The sequence below is a fragment of the Tauraco erythrolophus genome, chromosome 8 (assembly GCF_009769465.1).
Source record: "Tauraco erythrolophus isolate bTauEry1 chromosome 8, bTauEry1.pri, whole genome shotgun sequence".
In the NCBI taxonomy this organism is placed as follows: Eukaryota; Metazoa; Chordata; class Aves; order Musophagiformes; family Musophagidae; genus Tauraco; species Tauraco erythrolophus.
Genome location: NC_141472.1, coordinates 10,027,837 through 10,055,326, shown reverse-complemented (window position 1 = coordinate 10,055,326; position 27,490 = coordinate 10,027,837). Strand labels below are relative to the sequence as shown.

At 42.3% G+C, this 27,490-nt stretch overlaps 1 protein-coding gene across 1 annotated transcript; it reads left to right on the top strand.

Moving 5' to 3' along the window:
• The first annotated feature begins 254 nt into the window (after positions 1-254).
• Positions 255-26,630, top strand: STAT1 (signal transducer and activator of transcription 1). The gene is made up of 24 exons (XM_086616091.1): positions 255-329; positions 2,280-2,408; positions 3,740-3,884; positions 5,012-5,110; positions 6,984-7,079; positions 7,801-7,879; positions 8,989-9,080; positions 9,689-9,840; positions 10,116-10,274; positions 11,527-11,619; positions 12,091-12,150; positions 12,970-12,999; positions 13,089-13,182; positions 14,237-14,275; positions 14,780-14,863; positions 15,383-15,481; positions 16,047-16,182; positions 18,041-18,096; positions 19,235-19,329; positions 21,659-21,798; positions 23,137-23,322; positions 23,973-24,048; positions 24,427-24,529; positions 25,109-26,630. The coding sequence occupies exons 2-24, from the start codon at positions 2,281-2,283 to the stop codon at positions 25,130-25,132; spliced, it is 2,265 nt and encodes a 754-aa protein (XP_086472217.1). The 5' UTR covers positions 255-329; position 2,280; the 3' UTR covers positions 25,133-26,630.
• Positions 26,631-27,490: the final 860 nt, after the last annotated feature.

Here is a 27,490-nt window from a genome sequence, read left to right as displayed (position 1 = left end):
ACAGCTGCAACCTCTCTCTACGTTACACGCCTGGCGCTTCTGCCTGCAAGCGCTGCGCGGTGACCGGGCGCCAGCCGGCCGAGCTCCCACCCAGCGCAGCCCGGCGGAGGGGAGAAAGCGCCGCGCCGGGAACACCGCGGCTCCCCGACGCGGAAGAGAAAGGGCTGTGGGTGGGGCATCCCGGCGCCGCCGCACGCCCATTGGTCGAGGCCGCGGGGACTGGGCTCTGATTGGTCCTGCGGCCAGCGCCCCGCTCCGCGGCTGTGCGGGTATTTCTCGGCGCAAGCGAGGGTCGCGGCGCGGAGTCGGAGCGCAGCCTTGTCCCACGAGTAAGTACGGGCGGCGGCGAACGGGCGGCGGCGGGCCGGGGCTGACGGGGCTGCCTGCCTGGCCCGGGGAGGGGGAACGCTGTCCGCCCCGCGGGCCCGTCGAGCCGCGGTGGCGGGGGGAGGCGGGCCGGGTCCCGGGCGGCAGGGGCAGCTGTGCCGCGCCCTTTGCTCCCGAGCTGCGATCGCCTGGGAAAGCGGGAGCGACATGAAGAGTGGCGTTGTAGGCAGAGCGCAGCCAGGCAGGAGTCCGAGTTCAGCTGTGAAAGAACCCTCGAGCAGGGTGTTTCCGAGGCGCACGGACCCGCGCGGCTGCGGGTGAGCCGCCCGTGCGGGGACTTCCAGGGAGGCCCCTTCTCCAGGCACACGGATGGGCTGCGATCGCGCTGCCCTTCGCCCAGGGAAGGCAGAACAGCGAAACGGGCTTTCCATCCCACGTCACCTCACTTGTCAGCTTCTCAATGGCAGGCTGAGCCCTGTATGCCAGTGTTGGTCTTTCTAAAGCCTTCTCCACAAAAGGTCCTGCTTTCCCATTTCTTTGGCGTTTCCCTGCACGTATCCCCAAGGATCGTGTTTGCTAATGCTGCTCTATACCCACCTCTTCAGATGGTTCTCTGTCACTGCTCCGAAGTCCTTTCTCAGTCTAGTTGCTTTAAGACACAGGAAGATTGGAGTACATCTTCATTTAAGCACTAGGGAAAAGCCACGGACTAACTTTGTGCATTGAGATAAATTCTTCTGGCTTTCCTCACCAATATCATGTTTGTTTGCCTTGGTGCCACTACAGCATGCTCACATGCTGCATTACCTGTCATCTGAATCTCATGCACATCAAAATCCTCAAAGCCCTCACTTTAAATGTAGCAGCATTCTTAACTCGCACTCGCTTCTCACATGTAGCATATGCTGCCCAGCAGCTGAGGGAACCGGCATACAAACACTAATGGGTTTGGCAGGAGGCCACGTATGAGATGATAGTCCTTTGCCTTGGTGCTGCCTTGTTCTTTAGATAGGTCATATCACTTTTTTTTTTTTTTAAAAAAAAAGCTGCAGATGCAAGTGGACTTGCATCTCACCACCCATGTTCTCAGCCCGGACTGTTCCTTGGACATATCTTTACCTGCCGTTTCCACTACAAGATGCTAACCTGCAGCTCAGTGAGGAGACAGTAATGAGCCTGCAGCCAGGGGCCATATATCAGAACATACAGCCACTCTGTCATTGAAGTGTTGTCCTGCATGGCTTCTCTCAGTCATATCGGTTCCTTTTAGCTAACTTATGTCTGCTGCTGACATTACTCAATTTAGCCTGAAAGTTTGGCCATGGAAACTAAAGCATATAGTAGAAAAAAAACCCCAACTCTCTAACACTTCTCCATTTAAAGTGACTTGAGATCTAGTCCTTTTTCGGAACAGGTACGCAAAGGGACAAATAGCACCTGAAAACGGGCCTCTAGAGGTTTCTTTGATTTTCCCCTCACACTTTTTCCACCTCTTGGTGTGCACCAAGAAAAGGTGAAACTCCACATACAGGATCTCGATAGTGCAGAGTGCAGTTATTAGATCCTCAATTCCTGTATCCCTACACTAAGCAAGAGAGCAGTTACACTACACGCTGTGAAAAGGGGTCAAAGGGAAAAAAAAATTGCAAGTTTTCATAAGGAAGAGTGATTTAGCTTTGAGTTACTTTTCATGAAATAGTGTACTGTCTTAATTCACAATTTTGAAAATTTTTCTTAAAACAAGCACAGAAGTTGTATTCCGTTTAATTATTAGATTTCTGAAATTATAGGAGCTGAAAATAATATTTTTGTTTGCTGGAAACACTTTTCCTTCCTACTCCTTCCATTTTGCTATTTGTTCACAAAAATTTTAAAATGAGTTACTTTTTTTTCACCAGTTCAAGCCAAATACTGCTTAAACATTTACACTGATTTTTTTTCTCCCTCCTCAGAATGACTCAGTGGTGTCAGCTACAGCAACTTGATTCCAAGTTTTTGGAACAAGTTCACCAGCTATATGATGACAGCTTTCCTATGGAAATCAGGCAGTACCTGGCACAGTGGCTGGAAAACCAGGATTGGTAAGCACAGAAATTGGCCTTCAGGTTGTGAGATAAGCAATATTCTCATACATGCAGTTCCAGGCAGCAGAAGAATAGTGGGGAAGCAAGCTGCTAGGTGAACCTTTGCTGGTAGGATGCTTAAGTAGCTGTGTGGGTGCTACAGCCTGTGTTCCTGCCCCTCTTCAGGGCTCTCTAGAGGGGCCTGACATGTAGAGTAACAAGTGCACTATCTTACATTTCCCTTGGTTGGTCTTTAACTAAAGTGGCTGTTTTAAGACCAAACAGTTTCGACTGTGGTAGCTCAATCTCTTGCTGTTTGAACATGGCAAGAATAATGCAAAGAACAACATTTCTGTATCAAGGAAATTAAAGTCAGAGTTTAGAGCTTATGAAACTGGCTTATGTTCGAAGGCAATTCTTACTGCTTGCATATACTACTAATGGAGCTGGGGATTAAAAATAAAATACTTATGTATGCATTTAGGCTTGAGAATTGGGCCAGTGCAAACTGCATGAGCTTCAGCAAGTCAAAATGCAAGGTCCTTCACCTGGGTCGGGCCAATCCTAGGCACAAATACAAACTGGGCACAGAGTGGGTTGAGAGTAGCCCTGAAGAGAAGGATTTGGGGGTGTTTATAGATGAGAAGCTCAACATGAGCCAGCAGTGCACTCATGCGGCCCAGAAGGCCAACCGCATCCTGGGATGTATCAAGAGAAGCGTGGTCAGCAGGTCAAGAGAGGTGATTCTCCCCCTCTATTCTGCTCTTGTGAGACCTCACCTCGAGTACTGCATCCAGTTCTGGTGTCCCCACCATAAGAGAGACATAGATTTGTTGGAGCGTGTTCAGAGGAGGGCCACAAAGATGATCCAGGGGCTGGAGCACCTCTGCTACGAGGACAGGTTGCGGGAGCTGGGATTGTTCACCCTTGAAAAGAGGAGACTTCGGGGGGACCTAATAGCTGCCTTCCAAAACCTGAGGGGAACTTACAGGAAGGCTGGGGAGGGACTTTTTACAAGAGTGTCCACTGATAGGACAAGGGGAAATGGGTTTAAGTTGAAGGAGAACAGATTTAGATTAGATCTTAGGAAGAAATTCTTCAGTACGAGGGTGGTGAGACTTTGGAATAAATTGCCCAGAGAAGTTGTGGATGCCCCCTCCCTGGAGGTGTTCAAGGCCAGGTTGGACGGTGCCTTGAGTAGCCTGGTCTAGTTGAGAGGTGTCCCTGCCCATGACAGGAGGGTTGGATTAGATGATCTCTGAGGTCCCTTCCAGCCTATACCATTCTATGATTTATTGAATGCTATATTGAAAGTGTATTTATCACAAACATGCTTTAAATTATTCTAGGGAACATGCAGCCAACAATGTATCTTTCGCAACGGTGTTATTCCATGACCTGCTGTCACAGCTTGACGATCAATTTAGTAGATTCTTGATAGAAAACAACTTTTTGCTGCAACACAACATAAGGAAGAGCAAACGTAACCTTCAGGTATGCCTGGGGTATATGCCTGTGCATTTGTTTGAATTGCTTCAGCAGTGCAATTGGATGCCTCTAAACAAACTACCCGCCATGAGGTATTTTCATAGAGAATGTGTGAGAATCCTAATTTAAGAGCTAGAATTCAAGTGTTGCTCCATTTTGTTTTAATTGGCTACAATTAGAAAGTTACTTTTGTTACCATTACAGTTTCAGTTTCTGAGAACTCTAGAAGAAAGTTATAGTTTGTAAGGTATTCACTATACGTATATGGAGCACTCACTCGAATGTAGTTTCAGCTCACCCCACCCCCCCTCCCCAGCCAGTTTCCTCAGTGTCCTAACAAGCTTCTGTGATGCAGAAGAAACACAGAGGAAGAAGTCTTTCCCGTGTAACTGCAGAATTACAGTTAATAGCAAAGGACTTGTCATTAGATAGCACTTCTGTGCATAATATTGTACTGACAAAGAAAAGGACCAAAGCAACTGATAGTGAGTGGCAATGCAGAACGTCTGCTTAGTGGACTCAATTACTTTTGTTAGTCAGCCCTCTTCTCCTCCCTGTAGGGCTCTATGCCAGAGGATCTTCCATAGTCACCCTTCTCCACAGCCTATTTCCCATGCACCTAGCTTCTCCACAGCACAAGTCAGTGACTAGGGGAGCGTTTCAACTTCATATGCACGTAAAACAATAAGATTGGATTTGTATCCAGCCTTGACTGCGTGTTCATAAGTGGCAGCTAACATACCTCCTTGACATGACTGAACAGGAGCTGTACCTGTCAAAGTAGAACAATCACCCTTCAAAACCAGCAGCTGTACTTCAAAGGTGTGGGAGGGTGGCTCTCGAGAGAAGATGAGCTCTCTCAAGGACTGTAGGGTAGTATCTCACTTCTCCCAGCAATGTCTCTGACCCTTTCCTGTTGTTTTGTGTCCAATCTCTTCATGCACTAGTGAACTAAAACAAACTCATTCTTGGAGATGGTTGGACCTGTCACACTCTGTAGTGTTGGAGCATGCTATGACCACTGTGTGCCCCAAGGCTCAACACAGTCACCCGCTAACCTTTTTGCTGATAGTTTACTGAAGCACAAGCGACTATAAGTATGAACTTTAACAATAGGCTGTCTCTAATGCCAGGATAACTTCCAAGAAGACCCAATACACATGGCAATGATCATCTACAACTGCCTGAAAGAAGAGAGAAAAATACTGAACAGTGCCCAGTTGTCGAATCAGGTAACTTAGTCTTGGAATGTCTACTGCAGTTGTATCTGGCCTTTCCTATTATTTGAGAGGGATGGAGTAGAAGACTGAAAGGGGAAACAGGCTGTCCTCTCTTTATCCAAAACCATGTTTTTTAAAGACAGAAGAGTGAACAGTAACATGTACCAGCTGGACAACATGGCTTGTTTGTGCTGTATGAGGCATTTAGAGGGGAAATTACCAGAAAGTAATTTTTATTTCTTGCTTTTTTTAATGCCTTTGTGGTATAGCTTGATGTGCTCAATTACAATTTCATGATTAGTGCTTGCTTTATTTCTCCAACAGATTTTAGCATTTTTCTTCTGCATTTACTCAGTCTTGAGCAGCTGAGCCTTTGTGCTTCCCCATACTGTCTCTGGGGAAATAATACATCATTCTCCTTCCCAGTTATCTCCAAGTATTTATTTCTATTTTTTAAGTGAAGCCCATTTCTTTCCTCTGAACTATAGGCAAAGCCATATTCTTCTCCTTACTCATCTGTTCTGACTTTTCATCTTTTTGGTTTTTTTCCTTGGCAAGGAGAACTGTTTTGCAATAAAAGAAATTCTGCAGATGGGAAAGGCCTGCAAGCTATACAGCTAGATGTAATCCACTTACGTAGTAATAAAATGGTGACTAACCGAGCATGTTAAGTTCTGATACCGAAGTACTTCCCTTTAGAGCAAGTTTTCGAATGTGCGTTGTGGAGAGCAGGAAGAGCACTGAGGCACAGGCTTTCAACAAGGGCCCTAATGCATCTGTGTCCAAAACCAGCTCCTTTAAAAATATGACTGACAAAGCCATTCCCCGATGCCTTGTAGCTGCAGCACAGCTGTTCAGTTTCTGTTCTGGCCTGTGATGTAAAGCACACACACACAGAGCTGTCTTTCCAGCATGCGATGTATATTTGGGTCATCAAAAAGGGAAATAAGTCCTCCTGTACTTACTGTTAGCACACGTACAACACCATGCCCTACCTCTGCTTTCTGGTTCTCATTTCCCAAAGCTGAGAATGTAAAATGCAGAGAAAGCACAATTATAAGCATCATAAAAACCAAAGGAGAATCCATAGTGTTAGAGTATGCTTGGATTGCCTTAATGGTCTGACAAATCTATGATGGGGGACCTTTGCTAGTTTGCCAAAATAAATGCTTTCAATATATTCAACTTGGCTTATGTTGAACTGTCAGAGCAACAACACATACCTGACTGACGTTAGAGGCACAGCAAGTTTCTAACACCAATAGTACTGCTGATGTGTGGACCAAAAAATCCTGTCTTCCAAATTACTGCAACTCTCTTTGACTGATGTCATGCAGTGAGCTTCCTGAGTGATGTTGGGGTCAGCTTTCAAAGAAACTGTGCAGATATTTAAAGTGTGCTTGAATGCTCTCCAGGAAGAAGTTGCATACCCAGTTACCCCATTTGCCTGTACACAGACCTGTCTTGTTCTTAGACTGTTTCTCTCCGTATCTTGTATGGATGAATCTAACCTTTAATATAGATGTCATCCAGCATGCAGAGTTGCTGATTTCTTCAAATAAATTTAGAAGATACGTGAAGATAAGCAAGCAAAGAATGGATTTATGCGAAGAGAAAACAGAATGTGTTTATAGCTTTATATTGCTATGATGAAAAAATGCAGCAGCATCACACAACAGGCATTTTTAATGCTGCCTTGTTTCTTGCCCAAGTCACTTGACCTTGATTTTATAGTATAAAACCTTAGTATGATTTATCAGAACAAGCCATGCTTCATCAAGCTGTTTGCCAACAAAAGCCATGAACTTACGTTAATGAAAAAAGTATTTGCTGTCATGGGTCTCTCTGGTCTGACTTCTGTTGTTTTTCTGCTTGCCTCTCTCAGATGGAAGTGGGAAGCGTACAGAACACTGTGGTTGGGATGCTGGACAAACAGAAGGAGCTCGATACTAAAGTTAAGGCTGTAAAAAACAGCGTTATAGTAAGTATAGTACAACTGTTTAGAGTGGTGCTTGTTGATTCATGCATGTTGAAAAGCTTGCAGTACATAAAATAAGACTTTCTAAAGTGACAACTAGAAATAAGGTAATAGTTTGTTTTTTAACTCCTATCACCAGTGACTATTTGAAAATAGAAAGTAGTTATTTGTCAGCAGCACTGTAACACAGATTGGGATTTGACTAGTTTAGCAAAATCAAATTTCTTGTGCTTGAGTTTTAACAACAAAAACATTTTACCCGACATAAATACTAGCAACTGAGGAAGAACTCTTAAGAAATCATATATTGACCGTTTTGTTGTTAACTTAAACATAGATTTTCAGTTAGCATATAGATGTTTATTGTCTTAACAGATTTTCTCCAATGCCTAAGAATTTGGAACAGCACACAGCACTTTAAACAAACTTTCAAGTTTTTCCACTGTAGCCTATGTTCACAGAATTCAGGAGAACTTATATAGCTAGACAACGATGGCTTTTCCATATTTTATAATTAACAGATTTTAGTTAGCTGAGAAGAGGAAGGAAGGGTGAATAGAAGGTGGTTAAGTTTAGGAGTGTTTCCTGTTAGGGAGTTCCAGGAAAAGGCATTGCTATAAAACTGGACTTCATCTCTAAATGGCTGGCACTAGGCAGTCCTGAGAAGTCTTGCATTACGTGAAGGTGTTGATTAACTGTGGCCACGCTCGTTTGTGCGTTACAGGACGTGGAACAAGACATCAAGACATTAGAGGATATGCAAGATGAATATGACTTTAAATGTAAAACCTTGCAGAACAGAGGTGAGTAGTTTATCAGGGACATACCCTATTGCATATAGTTTATAAGAGTAAACTGTTTTATGTCAGGAAACTAAACCTAACAATACGTAGCCAAACTTACTGATAATGTCCCTCCTTTATTAATTCTGCTTCATGCTGAAACCTAAATTCCTGAAAATGCATTCTCTGCATGTGTCTATTCTTACAGGAAGTAAGAGAGCCTCTTTGTTAACAGTGTTCCTTTGTCCTTTACATCCCTTTGCTATTAGAAACAGCAAACCTTATAGACTGTGACCATTCAACCATACATCTAAACAGTTAATTTTACGCTTCTCTTTGCTGTCTTGTATTTCACAAATGCCTTCCCTGCGTCAAGTTTTGTAGGCCCTTGTGTACTGAGGGAAGTCACACTGGTTTCAGTATATAGATCTGTCTCTCTTTTTGACTACTTTCTTCTAGAAAAGACTGTAGTCTCCAACACAAATTGGTAGTTGACTGTCCCTCGGAAGAGGGATATGTTCAGAAAATACTAAGGGGACCACTGAGCCATGATCTGGCTCTTTGTACTTGAGGGCAGGTAACGCTTCTGCGAGGCAGACAGGAACCTCTAACTTAGGGTCAGCAGGCAGCAGAGGTAGTAGCTAGGGTGACTGTGTAAGATCTGTCAGCCTCTGCTACCCTCAGGAGGCTGTACACAGACTCCCTTGAAATAACAGTTAACTTCTGTTGCCAGGCTAAGTAACGCGAGTGATTCATGTCTGAAGTCAGCATGAGAACAAATTGCTCTGTGTGCGTCTTTACACAATATAATCATCATGTTAAATCAGGTTCTTGATCTGAAAAGCAAGCAAACTCATGTCTCAATTACTTCACTGAGATAGTGGCTTTTCCTTGCATTAGTGCTTTAAGTGTAAACTCTGTCCTTTCAGAAGGGGCAAAGAAGGAGTCATAAAAAAAGTCTAGGAGGCAGTAAACATTTCCTCCCTTAAGCTTCAAAGATATATTTCACTTGACATTAGCCAGGCAAGTCCTCTCTTCCCCTCAGTGTTTCCCCCACCCGTACTTCTCACAAAGGCATGACCTGTTGCCTTCCTTCAGCCTCACCTTCACAATCTGGACTTATTTTACAGAGCATGAGCCCAACAGTGTGTCACAGGAGGAATTTAAGAAAGAACAGATGAATCTCAAGAAGATGTTTTTGTCACTTGACCTCAAGAGAAAGGTAGTGCTGTAGTTTTCTTTCAGAAGGCGACCGCTCTTCATTTTGAACATGTATTCATTTTCATTGGTTTGACATAAATTATATAAAAGAAAACTTTTCTACTACTGTCAGTTGAACTAAGATGTCATTCTTTCCATCCTGACTGATAATCTAGAATCTCTGTAAGCAATTTGCTTCTAGCAACCTTAATCAAACTCTGTCAGTTAAAGCTAAAAGAACGGTAAGAGGGAAAAGTATCATATCGATAGTCCTGTTCTTGAGGGAAAACTGATCAAAAAATTTGCAGCTAATGCAAATGTGCTCACTCTCATTGCAGTGCTCAAATCTACAGCAAGCACTGAGATGATCCCAGGTACACTCTTGAGACGTGTGAATGTGAGACACTGGCTCTTTAGAATTCAGCAACACTGAATATACATTGATTCTGTACTTAATGTAACAAATTCTCCAGCTGAAAAAGAAGGTGTTTTAGGAAACATCCTCTGTTGACAAACTATTACTTTAAGGTCCTTGCAAAGTTTTGCAAGACAGATAGCATTAGCTAAAAGAGTACTTAGTTTTCCTGTTTTTCTGTTTTAATAAACAGAGTAATTTTATATTCTCTATAGGAAGTGGTGAACAAAATAGTACAGCTGCTGAACACCACAGAGCACACACAGAGTGCTCTTATTAATGAGGAGCTGGTGGAGTGGAAACACAGGCAACAGACTGCATGTATTGGTGGTCCACCCAATGCCTGTCTTGACCAGCTGCAGAACTGGTAAGTCTCCAGTCAAGGACTGCATTGGCCAGGAACTTGAAGTGTTCTATGAAGGGACACCAGATCTGAGAAATATATTGATTATTTATGCTGTGTCAGAATAAAAATGTGTAATATAACTACATTTCATTGATTTTATTGCCTCACCACATCTCTAATTAAAAGGAAGTGTTCTCTGTGCACTACCTAGTCCTTAGGGACAGTCACCCAGCTTGTGTCTCAGCATTACTGCAATACAAAAACATGCTAAAAGTAATAAGACTGTCTAATTGTAGGTTCACTATTGTTGCTGAAAGTCTACAGCAAGTTCGTCAGCAGCTGAAAAAGCTTGAGGAACTAGAACAGAAGTTTACCTATGACCCTGATCCCATCACAAAAAATAAACAAGTTCTGCAGGACCGAACATACAGTCTTTTCAGACAACTCATCCAGAGGTAACATGGAAGAAAGTCTTTTTGTGTTTGCTTGAATAACAGAGAGAGTGCACCTTTCCCTTTGTTCCCTCAATATTTCCTGCACGCTAACTTCGCATTTTCTGAGGTTTTCCTAAGTTTGTCACAAACATTAAACTAAATGACTGGGTTTGAGATTTACCTTATTTAGGATTTCCACAGGTTTAGGCCTATGGAAAGAGTTTGTGATCAGTCATCATTTAAGTTAGCAGGAGCTATGCTACGGTATGCATTGGTTACAGAATCAAACTCCTGGTATCTTGGTCCATGTCTTGCTTTAAGCTTCAGCCCTGCAAAGTTCAAGTAAAGAGAGGCAAGAAACCATCTGCACTAAGCTATACCCAAGATACCTACACACAAGATTCTCCAGCCCTTTGTCTCTGGGTGAATCCTCTTTGTCTCTGCTATAGGGAGGCCATTTGTATCACTGTACCATCTCTATAGTGCAAGTTACTGTAACTGGTGGTTACCCCACATAAGATCAGAGTCCCATTCTGTAAACATACAGTAGACAAGAATTCACGCTCCAGAAGACTTGAAACTAGCAGATAAGAGCAGGGGCTTAGACACAGTAGGTAACACTCTTATGGGGGGCTAGAATCCAGGTTTCCAGACTCCCGTTCAGATGCTTTGGCCACTAATCTTCAATTGAAAAACACAGGTACTGCTTTTCAGTGAAGTGAAGGCAATGAGGTAGGAGGCTATAGAAATCTAGCTGCTGTTTAGTTATCTAGCCTGTGAGTATTGTGGAAGGGAAAGTCTCCATGCTGCCTAGGACTTGGTAACAGTAGAAATACTTCAGAATTGTCTACACAGCACAGTGCTTCACAAAAGGTGCATCAGAACAGGTTAGCGTCAGGAGTTTGCTTTGTGAGGTTAACTAGCCCTCATCAAATCCCCAGCTAGCTTATCTAGCTCTTGAGCATGTGTCGTTACGTAGCACTGTCTCACAGCACCGTAACCGTAAGAATTCAATGAGCGCTGTGAAGTGGCAAATGAAGCAACACTCCTCACTTGAATTATGCAAGTTACGTCACACTGTTTACATGCTGTTTAATTTCAGAGAAGTCTGAGGTAACAGTCTCCCTGCTCAGGCCATCGATGTGTTTAGGAAAAGCCAACCCTTATGAAGTCACTTTATACTTGCATTCTAAAGTTCACTTTTTATGTAATTTCTTATTCCTAAAAGACCACATTGATAAATCAAAGTGCCTTTAATCTGCTCTTTCCATAGCTCCTTCGTGGTAGAGAGGCAGCCTTGCATGCCAACACATCCTCAGAGGCCATTAGTTCTGAAGACAGGAGTACAGTTTACTGTAAAGCTGAGGTATGCTTCCCTTCACCCATCTCATTTTGTGGTAAGGCTTTCATGTCATTGGCTTCCTGCAGCTGCAAGAACTGCACTTCTTACGCAGTAGCCTAAGTGCTAAGGTCAGGAGGAAGAGTCCCATGTGGCAGGGGGATGTCTTCTAGCAAAGTTTAACTTTCGTTTAGCTTTTGCCCTTTACCAGAAGTGGTGGTATTGAGTGTATGAGGAAGACACTGAAACAGCAGAACAGACACATGCAGGAGAATAACTCATTTGCCCATCTAGATTCCTCTCTAAATCAGGACCTGGCACCTTGATAATTTGTCATGCCACTGCAAATATGATATATATCCTGTATAGAGCAAGCTTGGAGCCTGTACGTGGCCCTGAGTTGTGCAGCTTAAATGTACTTGTGATAAGCAGCGCAATAGAAGAGTGCCTGTCTTTTACAATTGCAGTCATTAAAAAAATACACCTTTCTCTTTCCAGATTGCTGGTGAAATTGCAGGAATTGAACTACAACTTGAAAGTGAAAGTTTTATTTGACAAGTATGTTGCGTTTTTCTCATCCCTGTGTACGTTAGTAGTAAGCAGTCCCTGTGTTCAGAAATCCCAAGGGCAGTCATATTTTAAGTGTTGAGTTGACCAGGAGCAGGCTGGTTCTCCATGGCAGCAGGTACACCCTCCCTTTTTCTTACTCGTGCATCTCTGCCAGTAGAGACTGGCACAAAGTACAGAAGGCCTTAGCACTTGCTTGAAGGATAGGGAAAGAAATGCAGCAGACTCTCCAAGGTAATGACAGGGGCTGTAAGGTCATTAAAGAGGGCTTTTAAGAAAGCTTTGTCTTCACATTTAAGTCTTTAAGGGGCATCCTCTTCACTTGAAACAGTGCTGGGGTCCAGAAACTTGCACGAAGTGGGGGGAAGGAAAAGAAATTCTAACATGGATGTGGGAGCTGAGGCTTTGAGAAGTGCACCAGATATAATGCAACTCAGTAAAATCCTGAGTAGTGGGAAAACTGATTCAAGTGACTCAGCAATTTATTCAACAAGTTGTATTATTTAGAATGACAGTACTATATAATTTTTTTCTCAAACCAAAAGTTAAAGCCTATGTAATAAAAGAAAGGACTTGTTTTGATTATAAAGCCCCGTAGCAAAATTTAAGCCTCAGTAAAAGATAGCCTATGTAGTGCAATATTTATTTTGACTACTTGAACCAATTGCCTCCTCCTTTGCACAAAAGGCTTCCACAGAAGCATTTTACCAGTTCTCAGTCACCTACTAAAACACCTACTTTTTTCGCCTGTGGCAGAATCTTTAAAAGATTTATTTTGTCATTTGTTTGTTTTTTGTTTTTTTTTTATAGAGATGTAAGTGAGAAGAACTCAGTCAAAGGGTATGTGGCCTTACAGGTTGGTATCTTAATATTGGATTCTTTCAATGAATTTGAGACACTTAATTCTTTCCTCTCCTCTCTCTGTGAAGGTTCAGGAAATTTAATATTTTGGGAACAAACACAAAAGTAATGAACATGGAAGAATCTACTAACGGAAGTCTGGCAGCAGAATTCAGGCACTTGGTAAGGGATTTTTTTTTTCTTCTATTGACACATCCATTTAATTGTGTGTGTAGAGGGTGTGGTAGGAAAGAGACAAATTGCTTTTGTTATTGAAGTAATTGTTTACTTCTGTATAAGAGGAACTGTGAACATCTTTCCTTTTTCTTTGTTCTTCCTTTTTGAAATCTTTGGCCTGTTTCTATTGAAGCACTATTGCTTTTGTCACTGAAATACAGCTAGAAAGACAAATAAGAGCATTCACTGCCTTACAGGTTATGTTGCAATGAGTTCTGTGGAGGAGAAAAAAAAGCAGCCTAGAAATGCTATTTGGAGCTTTTCAGAAGGCGGCCCATAAGTAGGGAAGCTTAGAGTAGCTTAAGAGCTTTGAAACTGGAAGAAAAAAATTGTCCAGGAGGAGGCAGCTACAAGAAATTCAATGCCTTTAGCAGACTATACAACACAATCCACAGATTGCGAGATAAATCAGAATGGTTCCATCGTTACAACAGGAAAGGGAAAATGCAAGTGGTGAACATGGAATTCTTGCTTCCTCCCTTCATTGTCCAGAACAGACACTGTCTGGAGTTTATTGTCCAGTTCAGGAGGATACTTCAATAAACCAGTATTTCATCTGATCCTTCCTGATTTCACATTGCTTCTGTTCTTATAAGGCCTCTTATATAAAGGTGTTGCATCAAAAGCATGCAATATCTTCTCACAGATGAATGGTTTATCAAAGAGTAGCAGTTATCTATAGTTTTGTCATCCCTGTGTATGTTTATAGTAAGTAGTCCCTGTGTTCAGAAATCCCAAGGGCAGTCATATTTTAAGTGTTGAGTTGACCAGGAGCAGGCTGGTTCTCCATGGCAGCAGGTATGCCCTCCCTTTTTCTTACTCGTGCATCTCTGCCAGCAGAGACAGTGGCTTCCACTGCTTGGAACCAAATGGGATCAGATACTAGTGCAGCAAGTTTACGTACAGCTGAGCAACTAGAGCATGTAAACATTTGTAACCATTAACAATTTTATTTGTGGCTGAGGTGAATGAGTGACAGGGGTTTTTTGTTCATTTGCAGCAACTGAAAGAACAGAAAAATGCAGGAAGAACAAATGAGGTAAGCAGCACTAACCTTGTTCGTAAAGCTTGCGCATACTAAAAAGACATTTGGACATTTAAGACAATGCTCTGCTCAGTGCCATGAAGAAACACACAGTATGACAGATCAATAGGAGAGGAGTTCATGTTTTGGGAAACGGTCCCTGTAGGAGGTGTCTACAGATGAGAACTACTGCCAGAATGGCGTCTCTGACCTCTCCTTCGCTGGCACCTAGCTTTAACAGGACTTTCTGGCAAGGACAGTTTCCTGTGGCTTTGAGGTAGGAGCCCAAAAAAAAGTGCCTAAAGAGTAACTATTCTAACAGGCATTTCTAGGAAGTTGGTATTGTCACTTAACTTTGACCTGTAAACTGTTTCTGAGGTCCAGAGCAAGTAACCTAAGGCAGAAAAGGTTTTTCGCCATGATAAATCCCTTACCATCCCCCCCCGCAAGCAATTTCAGTTCCTGAAAGGTTTTTTGTTGTTTGTGGGGTTGTTTTTTAATTACTTTTTTTCTTCAAAGGGTCCTCTCATTGTAACAGAAGAACTTCACTCCCTGAGTTTTGAGACACAGCTGTGCCAGCCTGGCTTGGTAATAGACCTAGAGGTATGTCTTAGGTGAAACAGAGATGGATTAAGTTTCTGTATGTCACTCATACTAACAATCTAAACTTTTTAATTCTTGGACATCAAACACTTTCAGTTATTTCGAAATATATGAATGACACCTCACAACATTTCTGTATATACACATACAGAAAGCTGTCAGATCTCAGGGTAAATAAGAGTAGATGTACTTTGCAAAGTATCTGATAACCAACTCTGTGTTAAGCTCTCTAGGTATCAGTTTCCATTTATCTCAGAAGCAATATGCCAAGAACTCTATTACTATCAGTGCTATCATAACTAACACTAAATGGAAGTTTTTATCAGACAAAAATCACTCGAGTCTTTCTAGTACTTCATCATATTGATGCTTTCTCCCCTACATACAAACTTCAAGTGAAAGAGTTAAGACTGTGTAGACAGGGAATTGCAATGGAAGTGTGTTTGTCGGTAATGTAGAGGAGGACTGCAGCAGGGTACAGAGGAGTCTGACATGTTTTTCCTTTTGTGTCCCTTTCAGACCACATCCCTTCCTATTGTTGTGATCTCAAATGTGAGCCAGCTTCCGAGTGGATGGGCTTCTATATTATGGTTCAACATGCTGTCTACTGATCCCAAGGTATTAAAAAAACCACACAAAAAACATCAAACAAAACAACCTCCCCCCACACAGAGACACTTCTACCTCTTTATGTGCAAGAACCACCTCCACAGTTCCTGAAATTGTATCAGGAATGCTATATCTAATTTTCAAGCATTGTCTGTGTACAAGTGGTTACAGCATTTCTTCCATGCAGATGACTCAGTGGAGAGAGGCACAGTGACCCACTTACCTGTCCTAAATAGAACAATGGTTGAAACTCACATAAAGATATTACACATTGTATTCAGTTTATACAGTACACAGTGAGAAGCCAAATAAACATTAAAGAATTCAAATGCAGTGCACTTGAGTAATCTGGGAATTCTACCCACTGGGAGAAGACATGTCCAAAGCAAAGTCCCAGAGATTGCTTTTCCTGTGGAAGAGTGCCTGTCAGAGTAGCAGCCTGCTGTTCTAGAGTTGGCTCAAGCTGACGTCCATTAAGCCCACATTTTCTTTTGGCAATACGCTTGTAAATTCAAGTGGCATTCCAAAACTAATGCATATTAACTACAGATTGTATTTTTCTTTTCCATTCTAGAACTTGTCCTTCTTTCTGAATCCACCTTATGCAAAGTGGTCTAAACTTTCTGAAGTTCTGAGTTGGCAGTTTTCTTCTGTAACAAAGAGAGGACTTAATGCAGATCAACTGAGCATGCTGGGAGAAAAGCTACTTGGTATGCTTCCATCACTTCAAAACTTTCAGTTCTACTGAACAAGCAGGTGGCTTGTTTGAATTGAAGCAAGTTCTACATCTTTTCTGCAATCTATTTTTTCATTTCCTCTCTCACCTTTGTCCTCCCTCATACAATATCACTTTATAGCGATGGAGTGTTTTCCAGTTTTCAATACGGTAGAGTTTGCAAATGAAGGTCAGGTCATAAAAAAAAAAAGTCTGCAGTTCTAATTTAGGAGTTACATGCATTAAGGCAGTGCAGATTGGGGCTACTTCTGCCTTTTGAGAAGCATGAAGTAATGCATGTTTAGTCAGTCTTTGAGATGGCTGTTTCTCAGTACTTTTGGGGTTGTTTTTAAATCCATTAGTTTCAGCTTCGTGCATGCCCCCAACTACAGGGCAGGTTTACTCTATCTACATAAACACAGTTGCAATATCAAAGTACAAACACTATGAAACCATGAAAGGATATCAAATTGAGTGTATCCCAGACAAAAGTCCCTAGTAAAAGCCTAATCAGCCATGAATTTTGTTTTCATAATTCCTTGTCAGTTCACCTGATAAGGCAGGGCATTTGACACAGCTGCTGAGTTTGCATGATAGACTGTAGATAAAATACTGCTGATTCCGTATATTCCACTAACCTTAAGTTTCAAGAAGTATTTATGTTTAAAGAGATTTGACATTAGTGGGTCTGGGTGATAAGTACAGCATTCCAGTCTCTCACTCCCTTCCTCTAATTCTCCCAAGACATAAGATCTGACAAAATCTTACTGATTTAATAGGTTACTTCTCCAAATTCCTCAAGGAGAGTATTTTTTATTAGTCCAGTTAACCATCAGGAAGACAAAGTGACCACTAACGTATTTCTGTGGTCAACTTGTATTTCAGAACTTCAGAGATTCTTTGTCAAGCTCTGAGTAACAGTAGAGATGCTATTTAAATCTTACCTCTACTGCTACAAGTATTTCACTACTGAAAAAATCCAGGGAGCTGAATGCTGTATATTCAGGATCCCTCAGTGCAAGGGGACACAGAATCTAACAGGGTGCCAGGATACAACTTAGCTGCTGCTTTTGTGATGTGAAAGTTGACAGAATCCTAGTATCAAGTATCAGAAACAAGCTCACTAACCCAATTTATTTTTAGAGAGCTAGGAAGGAAAAGCTGTGGATTCCTGACTCTATTGAAATCCATAGCATGATCTGTAATGGAAAGAATTTGGCTCTTAATATAGTCAGCAAAGCTGTAGCTAGTGTAGTAACAGCATAGGATTTTCTTTGCTGTTTTGATGTGGTTATGAAACACTGTTGACAAAAACAAGGCAGGGGAAATGACTGTAACAGGAATGAGATGAGTCTTTGGTTGGAGCAGACTTAGGATTCAAGAATTTGAGGCAAAAGCCTACAAGTCACCAGAATGGAGACAGGAAAGCGCTCCATCTCTGAAAGATGTTGTAGGATCTGCTGAGCTCCTACAGAAAAGCTTACAGGTTGCAGTTTTCTTGTTTTGCTGGAGAAGAGTTGTGCGAGATTTCAGTCTCCTTCCTGGAGGTGTTTTGAAACTGGCAAATGTTAGGTGTAGCACAGCTTAGAAGGTGTCAGAATGAATTTGTTCCCACTACACAAGGTCTGTTTAGATACATTTGGTAATTCTCATGCAGTGAGCTTCTCCAGAGGAGAATTCTGCAAGCCCTCCCTTGCACTACCTATGGAGATACTGTAGCCTTGCATTTCCTTTCTTCCTTAGTCCAGCAGCTCAGAGTTGTAAATAAACACTCTGAACATGGTTCTAAAAGCACTTGTCTTTCAGCTTAAGTAACTTACAGAACATGACTGAAGTCAATTTTTTCTGTTCAGGGCCAACAAGTGGAGGATCTCTGGATGGCCTTATTCCTTGGACAAGATTCTGCAAGGTATGAATGCAGTTTAAAAAAATGAGAGGGAACAGGGAGCTTTGTCTTGGGGTGGGTTTTTTGGTGTTTGTTTTTTTTGTTTTTGTTTCAGTGTCAGGGTGTTTTCTGGTTTTTTTTTTTTACTCCTCTAGGATTCTTTTTCAGTAGTGTACCCTAATTATTCAAGAGCTTTGAGCTTACATAGTTGTGGGAGGTTTTTGGTGGTTAACATAAAGTAGCAGCAAAAGGAAGAAAAAGGGCATGTAAAGCAAGGAGCAGATGGTTTTGAGCTTGCTTTTGAGCCAGTAAACTGTATAGAAAAATGCATCTTTGAAAGACAGCATCTTCATTATTATTAATGCAATCGCTATTAATAGACTAGTTCTCCATTTTAACTGTTACAGGAAGCATCAGAAAACCCCAGCAAGATGAGTAATAGGACATTTCCCAGACCAGGGGCAACTGGATTAGCACAGGGCAGCCAAGAGTGTCAGCATGATGGCAGAAAGCCACAGCATATTTCATAACCCTGGCTACAGCAAGACAGGAGAAGTCTTCACACTTTCTTTGGCTTTAGACCCTAAACTGGTATAGATAAGCAGGAGATGACAGATGACAGGAACAGACTCCAGGGAAAGAGCAAAGCTCTGGTGACCTACAAGCACCCAAGTTCATTCATGTGGGTCTCATGAGGAATTGACATTGGAGTCTGAACATAAAGCATCTCTAAGCTGTTCTGCTAGCCAGCCTGGTTGAAGGCCCCATGGACTGGTTTAGATGTCCAAGAGCTCCAGTAAGGACAGTGCCCAGGCAGGAACCAGAGCCTTTTCTCTGTTCTTAGACTAGTGTCACTGCATGAGAGGTGATGGATCACATGTTTGTGGATACTGTAGGCTCAGGCAGGCATTTCTCCTACACTGCCTCTTGCCTTACATACTTCATTCCTAATAGTTTCTGTCCTTCTGGAGTAGAGAAACAGAAAGGGAAAAAATCATAGGAGAACACAAGGATAGTGGGAAGGAAGAAGGGAAGAAAAATGCAAGAACAAATAGACACTGGCAGGATTAACAGCTTGCTTCCTCTCCTTAATAAAACTCATGTTTCATTATCTCTGTTCTTCCCCTCTCCCACCCCTGCCTTTCCATATTCTGAATTTCAGGAAAATATAAATGATAAAAATTTCCCCTTTTGGCTGTGGATTGAGGGAATCCTGGAGCTTATTAAGAAACACCTTCTGTGTCTCTGGAATGATGGGTAAGACCTGAATGAAGTTAAAGATATGGTCATTGCCTCAAACCTTTCATTTAGGCTAGCAGTTGCATCCTTAGGTTGTAGTGGTGTTTGCACAAATACTTCATTGGATCTAATAAATTGGAATTTGCAAACAGAAAACCTGAGGCAAATGAATTCTAGTAGTGAGGAAGCCTCTAATGTGGCAATTGCTTTTAAGCAAAAGAGTCAGATGAACAAGCTGTCCCATTTAAGTCACAGAGTAGGACTTTAAGCATTAGATTTTTTTTGCCTCTGCTCCTGCTACAAGTAGGTTCTTTCTACACCCCAGAACAGAGCATCTTCTGCGTTTGACAGGGGAGACTAAGATACAACAAAGCATAAGTCATATAATAATCATCCATCTTAAAAAAAAAAAACATACAAAAAACCTACCCACGAGCAAACATTATTTGTGAACATCCTCTGGGTGGCAGCAGCCTGACTCTGAGCTTCTGTATCTGCAATGTGTGTCTGGAAAGTAGCCTTTACTGATTTTAGTAGAGTATTAGTAATTAGTAGGTCTCTGCTAGATGGAAAACCAGTTCCATTTTCTGTTTAGCACTGGTTTAGTAAACTTTTGATTCTGGTATTGCCGATTTCAGAAGTAATTGCTGCCAGAGATAGGTTCAGCCAAGGTCACAATCCTGCCTTTCAGGTTTAGCTGTATTACGAAACCCTGCCAGTAGTGCACTCACAGCAGAGCATCCGAGTATCCCACAAGTCTGCAGGATCTACAACAGCAGGATTGCTGTCTTGCTAAATTCAGCAGCAGGCTTCAAATTATTACCCCCTAGCTCTAGATGAGTTCTGTCAGAGCCTTTTTTAGTACAAGCCTCGTCTCACTGCCTAAAGCCTATGTATTTCATCTTCTTATGTGGAGTCCAGTGCAGTGGGAACTTCTGCCACTATTACTGAAGCAGAGTTGCAGTTCTTTCACATTTGATGTTCCACCTCAGAATGGCTGCGTACCCACAGGATTGTTTTTGCCTGTAGCTTTGATAGTATACAGTCTTGGATAGCATTACTCATTGCTCTCAGTCACGAGAGCAATCCCCTGTTTAGGGTTTAACAGAGAGAAAAGGTGCAAGTTAAATCCTGAATGTAATCAAAACCAGAGATGTAGTACTATTAGTTTTTCTTCTCTCAGCTGGCTTTGTCAGATAGTCACAAATCTTTGGCTTTTAGAAATGTAAAGAGGGAAACCGAAGCAAAAAAACTCTTGCAAACAGAATGTACATGAATGGGAAAGACAAATCTATAGTATTTGTTAGGATAGAGACTCCCTTTGTATACAAAAGAATAAGTATTACAGCCTTAAGAACACTTGTCTTTCTGCGTGCTTGAGGGATGGGAGGGCTAAAGACTATTCATTATACACAGTACATTTACTAAACAGATTTGTTATCTAAAGCATGCCATTTAAAAAAAAAAACCACAAACCAAAAACCCCACAAGACCTCATAGAACAGGGCAGCCTACAGCACCTGAAATTTCTAAGCCAAATCATAAATATTTAGGAGTTTGTGCACAAAGCACTGTAACTTAACACATGGAAGGACAGTAGTAGTAGTGCTTTTTGAGTAATACTCAAAACTTCATTATTGATGGAGTGTTTTGAGGAATAAGCAGCAGTGCAAAAAACTCTTAACTTTTTTTTTTTTAAAAAAAAAAAGCAGTTGGAGTTTGACCAGGGTTATGCCCTAGTGCTGGCTTGTGCAACTCCCTCCCACAGTACCTGTTAAGACCAAGCCATTTCTTAAAGCTTTCACACTGGCCTCCTTTCCCTACACAATGACATTTGCTGAGCGCAGTGTTTTCGGAGGGTTGAAGTCACACAAGCTTAACAAGCTCATCTAGAAAATGTGCACAAGGAACAGAAGAAACCCCACACCTGTAGATGCAGTCTGGTAGCTAGCAGACTGTTTCATCAGCCAAAGAGGAGAATCAATTGTTCCTCAATATACTTTTCAAGTCAAAACTGCTAGCTGGCATCTGATTGTTGCACACATGTAACTTTACTTCTGCTTCCATAGCCCAGTTTTGACAGCAAAAGACAATCTTTTTTAATTCAAGGCTCAGAAAAACGGTTGTCTAAGCCACCAGGCAAAAAGAAGAGTGCTGAGGGAAGCTGTGGTGATTCATGGCTTCCACAGTGCAACTCTAGCCTGTCCGTCCTACTACTGACTTCCCAGGACACTCCTTCTCTGAGACTTTTACAAGAACTTTAGCTTTTTAGTTTTCCTAGCTGGCCCAGCACAACCTAGATTTTGTGTTGAGAAATAAACTCAACTTTTTCTTTTCAATGTTACAGCTGCATCATGGGTTTCATCAGTAAAGAGAAAGAACGTGCTTTATTGAAGGACCAGAGTCCAGGAACATTTTTACTAAGATTCAGTGAAAGCAGCAGAGAGGGAGCAATCACATTTACTTGGGTAGAAGGATCTCAAAATGGTAAGTCAGTAACAGAGAACATATTTGTCTGCCAAATATAAGCTTACATCAGAACAAGGAGTCTTTATGTTCCTCTCTTTCACACTGGGAGCCAATACAGTACACCACCGTAGCAGTCCCCACCCTGACAAGCAACAGGCCACTAGCCATGGCAGACACATGCCTTACTTGGCGTAGTTCATAAGCCACACAGTGGATTGCTCAAGGCTTCATCTGGAATTACTGACGCTTCCCAGGTACTGCTTCTGGCCTGGAAGTTTGTTGAGGACAAACCAACTGGGCTGTCTGCCCTTCCTCCTTAGGGTCTCTTTTAACAGAACACATTTAGTACATACACACCTGCATCTCCCTCCAACCCCTTACCACCTTCCCCATCAGATTTCTTTCCCAGAAAAAGTTCATTACAGCCACACTCAGCCTTCTGTACTATTATTCTCTCCTACTACACCTTGTGTGCAACACTCCTTTCTCAAACAACTAGCATTAACTCATGGTCCAATGCACTTGTTCTTTCCAGCCCACATGCTCCCTAGGTAAACCACACATTTAATTACTTCATTTTCCTAGCAGTTCTCTTTCCTTCCATTTCCAGAAAAAAGACTGATGAAAGGCTTGGCTTCTTCATTTAACTAGGCACCTTCTGTCAAGAAAGCCCAGAGACTTAACAGTTGCCACAAGCTGTAACCTCCACTGTATCCAATCAGGGTTCTTCCCTTATCACACTGCTTAAATCAAACCCACCTGCCAGGATGCTGCAGCTGTTGACACTTCACTTGGATGAGCCCAAGACCTACAACAGCTGGAAGAGAAACTGCTGAATGTACTTGAATGACTTCTTTCCCTTTTGCTGCCTTCATAGCTGAGACATCCAAAAATTGAGCAAAGAAGGGTGATAGCATCTGGAACATTTAGGGTGGATTTGTGTGCCTCTCTTTATGATTCGTAAGAGCTCCAAGTGGACTATTGGGCTCAAACTTCTAGTAGGCAATAGAGTTAGAATTACATCATTTGGAAGAAGGTTGAAAAAGTAGCACAACTTTAATTAATGAAATACCACAGTTCGTTTCTATGGACAAGTCACCCCGGTCATTCTGAGTACAAACCACACCAAAAGCTATCAGTATATACCGTCCCTCCATAAGCCTTCCTACCCCGCAAAACACTTGTCCTTTCCCTTTGACCGTCATTAAATATTCACTTGCAGCGCAGTAGGTGTCATCCAGGTAAGCCTTTTGTTCACCTGAGCTCTGAATTTGTGGAAGTGACTGCAGCTTTTCTGGGTGGTTTTAGAAAAAACTTTGAAACCATTTTTAAGAGTCACTGTTCTCTCATCTGCAGAGCCCCAGTTCCATTCAGTAGAACCATACACCAAGAAGGAACTCTCTGCTGTCACTTTCCCTGATATCATTCGCAACTATAAAGTGATGGCAGCTGAAAACATTCCTGAAAATCCACTGAGATTTCTGTACCCGGATATACCCAAAGATAATGCCTTTGGCAAATACTACTCCAGGCCTAAGGAGGGTGAGTGCTGTAAATGGCTCATACGGTGTGTGATGTTTGTTCTTGAGATGCTTGGGCACTGGATAATTTCTTCGGAAACTGGAGAAATGGAAAGAAAGGGTAGCAGTTGAACTGAATGTCTTGGCAGCCTAACCCATGCTTGAGAGTGCTGCTCAGCTGGAAGGTGAGAACAGGCACCTAAGCTTTAGTAGGTTAAGAAAAAGTCTGTTTTTAAAAAGAGGCACAACGTGAGATCTAGTCAGCTCAGAAACTGAAAACATAATTGTCGCCGGCCCTCTAATTCAGCTCTCGTGTCAGCCTGTGAGATGTTGAAGAGATTTAGGTTTCCACTAACAGCTGGAACCATGACTCACATTTGTCTGTGACAGAGGACTGATTCTGGCTAAAGTGGGCCTGGCAGGATGTGTTGATACAGCTACATCAAACTTCATGGGAGGTTTTGTTCCCTGTTTGCTGTAGGGGAAAAGCAAAAAGGAAAATCTGACTTAAAAATTGGAATAAATTAACCATAGTGCTGTAAAATGTATGGGAGAGACTTGCATGTTATCTGGGGCACGGGCTTTATTTTTGGTATAATAAAGATGGCAACGTGAAGTAAAATTGCTTGAAAAAACACCAAGCTTTTTTTTTTTTTTTTCCCCTCCTTGAAGCACCAGAGCCTATGGATTTGGATGGTCCCAAGGGAAATGGCTACATCAAGACTGAGTTAATCTCTGTATCTGAAGTGTAAGTTTCCACATAAATGCTGTATTCCTAGGAAGTGATCATAACTCCTTAGCTGTCGTTCATGTCTCATCACAGTGTTTAAGGTGTAGGTGCCCCTGGCAAATCTTTCCTCATTTTCTCTTTAAAGATCTGATCACACCACGTTCATGCAGCGCTGTGTTCGAAACACCATTTTTAGGCAAAACCCTAGAAGCTTGCAGGTAGTTGTACTGGCAAATAATTTCTTGCAAAACAATGCTGGTTTTGCAGAGGATGTTGCATTGCTCACAGGCTGGTCTTCACAAGAGACCTGGTTGGTGGCCCTTCTGCACTCAGAGCCAGACATGGTAGCCCAGTCGTGCCTTGCTTCTTTAGTGAAGGTTTCTGTTCTTCTGTTAGTCATCCTTCCAGGCTCCAGTCTCCAGAAAATCTGCTCCCCATGTCTCCTGAAGAGTTTGATGAGGTGTCTCGGATGGTGGGCTCAGCAGAGATTGATACTGTGGTATGTATCACAAACCAGCCTTGTGCAGGAGGGTTGAGCCGGAACTTGCTTTTTTCCTGTTTTTTTTTTTTTCCCTTCAAACATACATCAGACAGTTAACACAGGCTGGCACTTCAGAACAGGTCTCTCCAAATGCATGGGAAAAGCTGGGAATCCAGAATTAGACTTGGATTGCTGTCAGTTGTTCTTTCCACTTGTCTGTGAAGAACAGGAGAGCAAAGCCTCCGGTGCGCATCTTGCAGGAAGAGGGAAGACGGGAAGGGAGGAAGGGGTAACACTGTAGTCCTTCCTCTGGGGCCTGGGGTGGGGAGGGCAGCTAGAGCTGGTACACATCTGGGCAGTGTCACCCTGCCAACGCCTGCGAGGTGCTGCCTGTTAAGAGAACAGCATTCTCCCTTCGGGGTGTACTCAGAAAAACAAAACCAAAGCGTAGCTTTTTCTTTTTTTCTCATAGTGGTTTGATCCTAAGATGTGAATCTGGTGCTATTTGGGGAGGACCTGGTTGTGCTCTGTGGTTAGCAACAACTGGAGTTTTCGGGCTTTGCTTGGCTTAAATGACACGTGCTTTTCTTGTTGCAGATGTGTTCAGCGTATTCAACGTAAAGGCTGAGCTTTTTACTGCGGCATTAACACAGCTGAGCAGCTTATGCATCCGGCTCTGCAGTCAATGACTTGGTGCCATGCTTCACTTCAGTTCTTTGGGAAAACCTTAGATACTTCACAGCACATCAGTTTCTCAACCTGAAGGCCCAGTAGCAATTTTTAACTAGTGGCAATATGAGCAGCAGTCTGAGTAGCCTCCTTACACGCACTTCTTTTGTTTAGAAGTTGTTTGTTAAAGAATTTCCAGTTGGCAAGATACTGTGGCAGCGTGGAGGAAAAGAGGAGGATAGGAACAAAAGGTCCTCAGCTAGAATGATGGGAGAAACATGCATTTTTTGTTTAAGGGAATTAGATAAATTTAACGTTTAGAACAGTTGGCTGTACACAGGCGGCTTCAAAGGAAAGCTAGTTCTTTTGCAGAGGTTCTGTTCAGAAAGCTTGCACCTTCTGTGAACCTACTCCTGAAGAACTTTCACAGCTCTAAATTTGCGCCTGCATCACAGAAAGAAGACTCTGCAGGTATGTGCGACACGGAATCCATGTGCTGTTGAAGTTTGTCCTGGTTTTATCTTTGCTAAGGGCATGGCGCACTGAGACAACATAAGCCAACAAACATTACCCGCATTTCATTTTTGCTTGTTTCTTAAGGCAAAGTCTTCTCGTGTAGGATGTTTAGCACAATGTTTCTCATAAAGAGCACTTAGGACACCGCCTTAAAGCTGCATCGGCACATTTGCTTGCAACTCAACGCGTAGAATCAAGACTAAAGCCTCTACAGACTGCCATCATGCTGTCTAGCAGCACCATGGGACGAAACGAGAACCTGCTCCTAAAGAGTACAAAAGGGGCTGGAGTATGCTTTTGCTCACTGTGCTTAATCTACCAAGGTGAAGATCCGGTCACTCATCTCTTTTACAATAACATATACCCAATTTAGGTTGTAACAGGTGGAATGGAACTTAATTTTCTCATGCACTATGAACCAGGACATTTATTTCGCTGTTGATTGTAATAGCTTAGAAGACCCTATGGGCTTTGATAATGAAATGGTTTTGCAATTAGGGATAAGGCACAGGAAAGTGAAGAAGTTCAGTTTCTACTGAGCAATGGCTGTAGGATATGCAGTCCTTAGTACTTAAAGGATGAAGCTGTGCTTCCACCAGAGGAGGAACAGATTTGTTCTCAGCATGTTTGAAGATAATTAACAACTCACAGTTAAGAGGCAAGGTTGTTTTTAAGCAGCTGGTCTCTTAGACTAAGGGCATGAATTAGTCTGTACTGCTAATTTGCATGCAGCTGAGCAGAGGGAGTGCAGAACTCTGATGCTGGATCCCACATGTTCAGGTACAGGACCTGGGCCACAAGCTCTAGGTGGCCCTGCTTGAGCTGGGGAGTTTGATGAGATGACCTTCAGAGGTCCCCTCCAACCTCAACCCTTGCATGACACAGCTGCTACTACAGCTTTTCAACCCATTGCTACCCCATTCCCAGCGCCTGGGAGGGCGGCAGTGGCCCTCACAGGGATTGCAGAGCCACTTCTCTGCCATTCGGAAACGCTAGATCCATCAGTTGCTGCTTAGAAAATGAATGACTGGTTCAATTTAGTGCATTGTGCCCAGGAAGACTGATATGCCCCCCTGCAGAAGCCAGAGAGAAAGAAAATTTAAAGGACCTAGAGCACATAACATACCTACTTCCATGGAAAGCGTTGCTAAACTGACTTATTTTTAGTACCACCCTGTGTTACGGAGGTTAACAGTGCTGCAGAATACCACAACTGGAAACTTACTGCTTTCACCTTACTAGAGGTTGCTGAATGTGTATCTATATTATATTAAAAAAAAGGACTTGTTTATTGAGCTACAACTTTGTACTTACGTTCCTTATACAGCAGTTTCGTTTTCATTACTTTGGTATTTCAGTTTTACCGACCAGGGTGAAATTTGCTTGAGAGATTTAAAGCAATGGCTTTATTCATGGATTTATCTTTACATGGCAAATAGTTGTAAAAGCCATGTTCCCCCCACTCCCCCCCGATGGAATATTCTTTTGTCATTTTAAATAAATGGAACTGTCAGTTGACACTTTGTCCCTTCTCTTATGTTTTGGCTACCTATACAGTAAACTATCATCTTTATAATAATCTTATTTTAAATGTGTTTGTGCAACTGAACAGTTACAGCTCTGAAGTCTAAGGCAATGTAGATGCTTTTCCTTCACTGCATTCCTGCAGGTTGGTCTGCATCACAGAGTTCTTAGAAGGTGGTCGCTAGCATTATTTTTTTTTCATTCTTGCTTGTATCATATCCCTGATATTTCTTCCTTCCCCAACCAAACTTCACTAAACTCAACTTGAAT

What these genes read in the sequence shown, in the direction of transcription:
- STAT1 (XM_086616091.1), top strand. Translation starts at nt 2,281, where the DNA reads ATGACTCAGTGGTGTCAGCTACAGCAACTTGATTCCAAGTTTTTGGAA. An exon ending in GAGAAGAACTCAGTCAAAGG is followed by an intron (nt 13,000 to 13,088) that starts GTATGTGGCCTT and finishes CTCTCTGTGAAG; the next exon opens with GTTCAGGAAATTTAATATTT. An exon ending in ATGCAGGAAGAACAAATGAG is followed by an intron (nt 14,276 to 14,779) that starts GTAAGCAGCACT and finishes TTTTCTTCAAAG; the next exon opens with GGTCCTCTCATTGTAACAGA.